The 9553-nt window shown below is 45.3% G+C and overlaps 1 protein-coding gene across 1 annotated transcript; it reads right to left on the reverse strand.

Moving 5' to 3' along the window:
• Window positions 1-201: 201 nt before the first annotated feature.
• On the reverse strand, window positions 202-5933 carry LOC144102545 (uncharacterized). The gene is made up of 5 exons (XM_077635793.1): window positions 5930-5933; window positions 5330-5680; window positions 2476-2790; window positions 622-873; window positions 202-361 (listed from the first exon to the last, which is right to left on the reverse strand). The coding sequence occupies exons 1-5, from the start codon at window positions 5931-5933 to the stop codon at window positions 258-260; spliced, it is 1026 nt and encodes a 341-aa protein (XP_077491919.1). The 3' UTR covers window positions 202-257.
• Between the last annotated feature and the right edge of the window lie 3620 nt (window positions 5934-9553).

Genomic DNA, 9553 nt, shown 5'->3' on the forward strand with positions numbered 1-9553 from the left:
CAGAAATTCGTTTCTTTGATTAAACTACGGCACTTATCCGTACATCATCGGTACTGAGACATTAGCAGGAACTAATAAATATTTGTAACAATTTACAATGATGAGGCGCTTCACGCATTTCGTAGAGTCGATCTTCTTTACAATAAGTTGAGGCAACATAATAAAAAGTGCGATCAAGAAAGCTGGGTCTCTCACCTTACAATTATTGGAGGCAATCATCTGCACATCCACAAGGCTTCTACCGTCGCTAGCCGCTGCTACGTAGAGTATAGCGTCCGGTAGAGGGAGAGCAGTACATTCAGTGTTGCCATAATTCCAGTCAGCAAACGATTCCATTCTATTACAGCTTGGCTGTTTAATGCTGAAACAAAGGCAAATAAACCGCTGAACTCATTATAATGGAACATTCCTTGAATAGGCATGCATGCCTTTTCTCCAAAATATGCAGACGCAAACACAAACTAACTGTTTCCTGAAGTATCATTTATTTTCATGATATGGTGATAAAGGCACGGCTTGAAAATCCGCATATCTATCGTATTCGCTCTTAAATGTTTGTATTATTTTCTCAGGCATCATTTGGTTCACAAATACTAAACATTTCTTTGCAGATGCACTCACCGCAGATGATGGTTTTGAAAGTTGCCGTCGCTGCGATAGCCGGTCTCTTCCCGGAAAACGTCACTAACGGAGGTGGCGCCACCCAGGACCCACTACGGCACACCAGCTCCCGTGGTCCCCGCAGCTCGTAACCTTCGAGGCAGTGGTATCGCGCCACAGATCCATCGGCCGGCGTCCGCCAACACGTCTCCTCGCCACTCACGTTGTAGTAGCCGTTGATGATCTCTGGCGGCTCCGGCGAGCATCCGGCATCTGCGCAAGCAAGCCAAGTTTAAGCTCGATACTGACAGCCTTCGACAGTTTTGTGCTGACGGAACCATCCGCCAGTACTTGGGAAGCGTACTGCCTGTTGAAGAGCTGTATAGTGCTCTCTAGTAGAGGGACACTGAGCAGAGAAGTTGGCCTGTGTCGCTAAAGTACCAAGCATTAATCGCAGAATACCACTCCAATCGAAAACGGAGCATTTATAAGTTGGAAAAGACCAAAAACAAAATACTAGAGGTGACATCGCCGGCCCATTTCGCAATTAAAGGAGGCTCTGAAGGGGGCTCTGATAACATGGCGGTATGCCTGAGATGGTAAAGCACGCCGCTTTATGAATATTGTCCAGCAAGAATTTTTAATGCGTTTTGTAGAAGCTAGTTATCTTTAGTCAAATTTTGAATTTCAGCGTGTCATTTTCTGCCGTACTGCGATGCCCGGAAAGCAGAAAGGATCCCTCTCAGGCTGTCGACCCTTGTTCTTGTCTCTTCTCTTTCAAGAGCATAAAGTTATTGACTGATTGACATTTTTACTGTATAGTTCCTCACGTTCCTACTATTCTTCAAAAACAAACATACGTTTTGAGAACACCATCACCGCACTGTTGCAGTTACCGGCCCTCTTCTGAGCAAACTGCTAACCGCTATTGATGCTAGCACATTATTATTCGTTAACGCCCCGGAGAAATCCGAAGCTCGCGTTAGCCTTTGATGGCATGGGCAAATACTGACTTAACCATTTCCTTTAGGCTTAAGCGATTATGTGATTATTCCGTGCTAGTATGTGACATCGGGCCTCATTGAGCCCCATGTTATCTTCCTAAATTCTGCTTCCTATCATTAAAAAGAGCCTGCATAAAACGGTAAATGAATACACAGCACGGCGAAAAGCTGCTACGAAGATCGTACTATGAAGACGAACTTTTGTGTCTCCCACAGCGCATGGTCCACCGTATCATTCGTTGCACCTGTCATTAGTAGTGGGGACTGTGTTCTACTACAACACTGTAGCACTAGTCGGAGGCATTCATTTTGTGGCTGCCAGCGCAGTTTCTTCATGTTCATGACAGTAGCCGAGCGGGCAGCATAGTAATCGACAAAGGCAGCGCTGGGTGACATGCCCCCAACATTGCGCGGGTGCAAGCCAGGGCTGCTAGCCTTCCACCCAGTAGGAGACGGCACTTCTGGATGCTGCCTATTCGCCACACGCTTCCACAAGTAGCCGAAAGATCTCCAAAAAGCTCACACCATCTTTCTACAAGAGCAATGTTGTCCTGTCCTGCCCTGGCCAGTCACTATCCATGCTGCCTGCTCGGCTACTGACATGCATACGAAGAAAGTGTGCTGGCAACCCCGAATTGAACGCCTCTGACAAGGGCTACCGTATGGTGATAGAACACAGTCCCCACTACTAACGACAGTCACCAAAATCGATACTGTGGATCATGCGCCGTGGGACATAGATAAATTCAAATCATATGATACGGTCCTCGTACTTTTACAAAGCTGGCAGCAACAACAATATTTGCACTGCAGTAAGCCCTTTATTTGTGAGTGAGTACAACCACTTCTCCGTGCTAAAAAAACCACCCACCTCCGAACAGTTTGTGGGAGATGCCGGTGCGCCAGTCCGTGCCCAGGACAATGACGTGGCAGCGAAAGGTCAAGTTCCGGTAAGACAGCCAGTCGCGAACTTGGAAGACGCGCTGCAGTCGAACGTCGTAGGTAGAGTTGGCCGCTACCCGGACACTGTCGAAGGGCATCGTGTTAAGGTACACCCCGGTTTGATCATTGTACACGCCGCACGCTGGCGAAGGCTTGGGGAACATCCCTCTGCAGTCCAGCTCCACGGCTTCTGTGCACGAGACGCGGTCAGAGAAGGTCGTCCAGCTGCCTTCCTTGCAAGAGTCTGCAGCGTAAGGGCGGAGAGGGACTTTGGTAAGAATAGCTACAAAAGGCACGCTCTTATTTCTAAACAGTGCATACCAAGGCCTAGCAATATAATATATATTAGGGCGCTAATATTTTTTTCAAGGGCATTGCATTGTTCCTCCTTCGTTCAACACAGAGGTGCTGAGTTCTAGTTTGAAATTTGCAGGAGGGCCTATGAATTAACAATAAAAATCACCTACCGGAGAGAAGGGGCAGAGTAAAGAGGAATGGGAAGTCTACAATCACTGGCACGGATAAAAACTGAAAAACTTACATGCAGTCCATGCTCACGCGCGTTTACCACTTGGCTCAGCTTTTTTTTTATTAATTGACTTTTTCTTTGCATCAAGGTGCTCAAGAAAGGCTGCACGAAAATATATACGCTTTTTTTTAGCAAAAAGGTCACAAATTTTGAGGCCTATTTAGTCGCTGAGGGTAGGTACCGACCTCCAGTCATAAGCACGATCGTTGCAGCATATACCAGGGCAAGTCATGGATTCTACTAGTGCAGTCTTCGAATCGGTCTGCACTAGGTATTTAGGGCGGCGTTCTACCGTCTTGCTTCTTCGACCTTAGACGCGCGTTCGGCCGCCTTCGTTCACGTGCGCCCACATAAGACTACTGCTTCCAATCAATAATTTTTGAGCTCCGCCCTGAAACTCAGGATTCTTTTAAGATCTTTAAGATGTTTCCCAGTTCGTTCATCGTCCATGCCCTCAAATGGTTGCAGTAGCAAAGAAGCCGACTACTTTTAAGCTGAAAATGACTCTATAAACATTAAAAGTAGCCTTTTATAATGATTATGACGATGATGATGATGATGGTGATTAATTTCTTTGCCTTCAGTTTGTTAGATCGGTACTCTTCGCCTCATCGGCTTTTGCGCACTGACGATCAACGCCCTTAAACCATCACCATCTGTTATTTGGGCATTCAGTACGGTCTAGGGTCTTTTTTTTTCAAGCGATGTTTATTGCCTCAGGGCATAAAGGTTATGAAATGTTCAGCGTCAGTTTTATTCAGTGGGGAAATGTGATCTTTGCCGAGTTTAGAACTAGTCAGAAGCTGATAATTACGGAGTCAAATGGAAAGGAGCGCTGACTCTTCAAAGCAGCGCCCATATAATGCCCTTCTCCCCCCCCCCCTCTCCCCCCGAATTCTTCTCCCGACTACTGCTGGCTGCGGCAAATTGGCTTCGTAGCGACAGTGACAGGTGGAGCATGCACTGTATCGCGTATAGACTGTAGAAAAAGTTTCCAGTGGCTCTAATCGCAGCACCGAGGAGGTGGCAGCGATAAGGAGTAATCATATACAAATGCATCCACCATTTGCGCCAGCAGTATGGTTCCCGCGCGGCGGGCATCACAGCGACTACCAGACACAGCCCTTATCGGTTGCGCTGGCGCAAATCGCACAGCCAGCGCCTGCGTCTCTGCCCCGTCACCTTTTAAGCGACAGCACACACGGCTAAATTGTTCGTTTGTTTGCAGGAGGAACGTTTGAGAGCACTGCGGCACTGCCATTGCGGCGCGATAGCGGGCATGTCAGGTGGTATTTTTTTATTTCGCGGGCATTTGCAGTGAGAGGAAAGAAGTAATACGTAAAAGATGAATAGTTAGAAACTATTCAGTCCAACAATTTGCGGGCCGTTCTACAACTTTTCTATTAGAAATTTTTCCTAAGTTCGTTGCTTGCGAAGTTGCTTATATAATCTCGGCTATATGTGCAATTAAGCAGAATACGAAAATCTGTGTGACTTGCTCCATACGATAGCCAGAAACATGCATTTGGTCGCGTCGTCTTAGAGTCCCTAGGCATATTTTTAAACCCTGGCTAAAGCTAGCTCAGACTCCACGTACATTTTTATTCTTAATTTTAAGCTTGTATTTAGCTCCCAGTCACAACTAGAACAGGCGCAAATTATGCATATTACGTTGGGATATACCTCACGAACGCACTCGGGAATTCATTAAGCTAAACTGGACATGACATCAAACACAAAATTTGACCACGAATGATATCAGAACACAGTAGAAAGGTCTCACAGCACAAAACCGATTCAAGGCTTCATTTGTCCTTCTCTGTTCGCCTCTTGCGCATGCAGCCAATTAGATAACTAGCCCCCAAAACCTGGGAAACATAATTGACACATGAATGGCAGTGCTCCAACCAGTACGGAACGTCTGATTAGCCTACACTCACTGACCTTCTCGGCGAGAGCTGTCGCAATTCGCTGGCTCAATTCGGCGCAGTCACAATAGTTAGCCACGTGCAAAATATGCACCTGAACGAATGTGTTTCTCTCATCACACATGGCAGTTGTACACTACTAAACTGCTGCTTAAGCTGTGCCGTGGTCTAAAATATTATTGGTGTTAGTGCAAAGATCACTATGCTTTCCGATTTCACTGATAAGTCCTCGTGCTTTTTTTTCACTATGTTCCGGTGTACTGGAATGCGAGGTAGACGCTGTGTTGCCGAAATAAACGCACGCAGCGACACGAGCATTTACTAACCGACGATGACGGTGAGGAAGAAGTCGTTTTCGGAAGCACCGGCGTCCGTCTCCACCCTGCATGTGTAGTTTTCCTGCATGGCCATGTCGGCGCTGAGGATGGTGATGAAGGAGGGAGAGCGGTTGCTCAGGTCGACTCGCTTGTCGAACAGGTTTCGCGCCAGCGGCCGGCGCCCCTTGCGCCACACGTACACCTCGGCGCCGTCCTTGAACCAGAGCACGCGACGGAGGTCCTCGGTGGGAGACAGCACGAAGAAGCAGAGCAGCGTGGCCCCTTCCCCTTGCAGCACGTACTGCGTCTTGTTGCTGTCGGACAGGAGGCGTACCTCGGTGACCACCACACCCAGCACGCCTGCACATCATCATCACCTCCATCACAATCATCACCATCACGCGGATCACGCCGGCTGCAGGACAAGCGCCCATCCCCACACTACCAATTAATTCCTACCCCGTGCTACTGTCTTCTTATTACACCAATAAACATCTTAGTCTCATATCTTCACCTGAACGTAGGTAACCCACTTGTATCCTTCCTTTGGAGTGCAGCCTATTACCCCAAGAGGCCATCGGTCATCTCTTAGCTGCATTGCACTCCCACCCATGTTGACAGTTTCCATTGTCATGCCATTAATCTCTTCTTGAGCCCTAATTCACGTTTCTATCTCTCCGCATCTCAAGCTCACCCTCTTATTTTCTCTCCATAACAGAGTGGGCTATAGCTAAGTTAATTTCGAGCCCTTTCTTTCGCCTGCAAGTTTCGGCTTCATGGGCGAGCACTGGCGTGTGCAGACTGCACTCAATGAAGGATTGGGCCCAAATGCGTGTATATTTGCACTTCGCAATAGTTAACGAGTGAAAACAATTAAACCCGATTAGATGTATGTTACTCACGCCTTTGTAATACTGAGCTAAATTTTTTCGTAGCTTATATATCCAAATAAAAATTTTAAATTGTTTCCATCACAGCGGATCAAACACTTCTCGATAACAAAGTACTGACTGCATTGACAAATTATGTATGTACGTTATGTTAGCCTCTTACACATGTAACGAGCATTTGCCGGTCATAAAGTTTTACGTAAAACGTGCGGCTGGAGCAGGGGTGAGTCAGTTATCACGGCAACTGTCCATAGCACTGATATGGCGTGGAATCGAAGTTACGATATAAACTTCAACAGCTGCTGACACAGAAATGTTTGCTTCACCGGCTTAGTTCAGAACCTCTTATATATCTCAATAGTGCCATGACAACGAAGACCGGATAAGAGAAGAAGTGGTAGGCAAAGGTTCTTTAGAAGATAAGATGCTAAGACTACGCACTGATATTTAATTAGGAATTGGGCAAATGGTTTTTTTTAATAACGATGCGTGGGCGTTGTAGCAAATAAAACAGCTTTGAGTTTTAGGCTACATTAATCTGCCCAAACAAAGAATTTTTCCATTGTGCCTTTCTACCATTCGCGACGAGAAGTGTTGTTGCGTAGCCTTGCAGCTCCATTACACTCCCCGGGGAACAAAGGATTGGCGGCAGAACACCGCCCTTTTTTTTTCATTCCTTCTCTTGATGTCCTCCAAACAGCGAGAAAAAGTGCTGCTAAAGATTCGTCGCGTTGAAAGCAGACAGAAAGCTAAATAAACACCACCACAAAATAAAAAAACTACACCCACATAATTTTTTGTATAGCTAAGGAAAAAAAATTGGCCATTAGTATCACGCACAATAGCCAGCCTCTTAGCCTTTGTTATAGACGAAAGAGTGCCGCTTAGACGCACTGTTTTTCCCTTTGCTGCGACAAAAGCAGATATTTTGGCACTGCTGCTAGAGCTCGTTACAAAAGAAGCTGTCTTTGTTGAAGACGTTTATATTTTAATCCGCTTTTCTACAGTCCCATATTTCTGGAATTGGTGCTTTTGTGTACCGAATAAGGAATAGAACGATTCAACAATTGTCGGCAGGTTTTGTCATCTGGTTGTGAGAATCAATAATATTGGTGCCACGACAAAGCGAATGAATATGTGCTCTCTAGCGCGCCCGGCCTTAATGCCTTTTATTTCGACTCCAGAGCAGTGCAGGTGCCCATTAACTTTGTAAGTGGAGAATTCTGCCTGATTGTTGGCCTGGCATGCTACTCCAGGTTGTAAGAGTGAACTACTGTCGGCAAATAGGATTCGTACATTTTTCGCCCTGGGGGGAAATTGGTGCAGGTGGAAGGCAAAAGCCTATACGGAAAGCTGTCGGATTGTTCTGTTGAAGTCAATTTAATTGAAAGCAATAAACACGTGAGCCGATTGTCGCGCCGTCTGAGTATTCATCCGGGTAACGTTAAGAAACTTAAAAGTATGGCCAAGGATTGTCAGAACATAAGAATGCGTTAGTCGCTTTCATTTCATGCAGGCCGAAACGTTTCAAAACAGACTCAGTAGTAACATGAGCGGTATGATGCGCGGGACTTAATTGAATAACACATGTGTAAATTAGCTTCTTTACTAATGCCCAAAAAGGACATCCAAGCTTCCTTTCAGTTTCAAGGTTCGTAGACACATTTTCCTGAAATTTCTGTACTGTAGCCACATCGTAACCTTTTTAAATCCTTGAGGCAGTGCTATAGGTAGTAAAAACTGTGGTTTAAATTGCACCAGCTAAAAAATGTCCAGCGTAGATGCGCGAAATTCACATTTTAGCTCATTAATTGAAATAGGCTGCAAGTACCGGGTGGTTCACCTAAGATATTCTGAAATTTATTTATTTTTTTAGTGAGAAGAAAGCTTTCTTCGACATAGTATTGTCAGTGGTGTAGCGTATCAGAATACAGTTAGGATGTGCTGACTAGTAGGCTGGTTAACTAAAATTGAATACTTAAATTCTTAACTAATAACACTAGGCTCCTTATTTATTGAGAGGCGCTTAGCGCGTAGCGCCATTTCCTTTCCCCCAAAACCAATTTTTATTTTCGTGCGATGCCGGCAGACGCTTTCCCGCTTGACCAAAAATCAAGGTCAAAGTCGAGATAGTTGGTGTAACAGCCGCTGGTGTCGCTGCTTTAGCTGACGCCCATAATTTATCGAAGGAGAATAGACCGGTTTCTGCAATAGCTTCACTTGAGCGAAGAGAGTGGGAAAGGGCAGAGAAAAAGGTTCCTAGTGGCACGTCAACAGGACCAGATGGTATTCCGATTATGTTTACAAAGATGCTAGGACCAAAATCCAAGCAAAAATTAATACAGGTAGTGAATAAAATGATCGTGGATGGGAAAGTCCCCGATGAATGGCGATTAAGTAGAATGAACATGATATATAAGGGAAAGGGGGACAAAGCTGACGTAAGTACCGTCCCATAACAATGACATCTGTGGTGTACAGAGTGGTGATGCAGATTATAAAGGACAGATTGCAGGCTTGGGTGGAGAACGAGGGGGTGCTGGGGGAGCTACAAAATGGGTTCCGGAAACAAAGGAGGGTGGAGGACAATCTGTTTTCATTGACGCAGTGTATAGAGACTGCTGAAAAGGAACACAGCCCCCTATGGCTAGCATTTCTGGATATTATCGAGCCTATGACAGTGTTATTAAGGAGTATTTGTGGGACATACTGGGCACATTGGATGTGGAAGTTGGAGTAATTAATCTTTTAAAAGATATATATAAAGGTACCAGAGTGCTTATAAAATGAAAAAAAAAACGTATCAGAGCCGGTAGAGATACAGCCGGGGGCTTAGGCAAGGATGTCCTCTGTCTCCTTTGTTGTTCATGTTGTACCAGCAAGGGTTGGAGACCAGCAAGGGTTGGAGACCAAGCTAGAGAGGAGCAGACTATGCTTCAACCTTTCTTTTTTCAAGCAAGGATAATTGATTAAAAATTCATTGCCGGGTCTAACATACGCCGATGATATAGTGCTAATGGCTGACAACAAGGAAGATATACAGAAGTTGATAGACATATGTGTTACAGAGGGAGATAGATTAGGTTTCAAGTTTAGTAAGAAAAAATCTGCAGTCATGATATTTAATGATGAGGTCGGCGAGCACAGAATACAGGAGTTCATGCTAGAAGTAGTGGATGAGTACAAGTATCTTGGGGTGTGGATAAATAACGGTGTTGAGTATCTGAAAGAGCATGGAAAATATGTAATGAATAAAGTTAGTAGGAATGCAGCTTTCGTGAAAAATAGAATTACAATAGGTATGAAGTGGTAAGAGGGATCTGGAAAGGGGTAATGGTTCCTA

Source organism: Amblyomma americanum, chromosome 8 (genome assembly GCF_052857255.1).
Source record: "Amblyomma americanum isolate KBUSLIRL-KWMA chromosome 8, ASM5285725v1, whole genome shotgun sequence".
In the NCBI taxonomy this organism is placed as follows: Eukaryota; Metazoa; Arthropoda; class Arachnida; order Ixodida; family Ixodidae; genus Amblyomma; species Amblyomma americanum.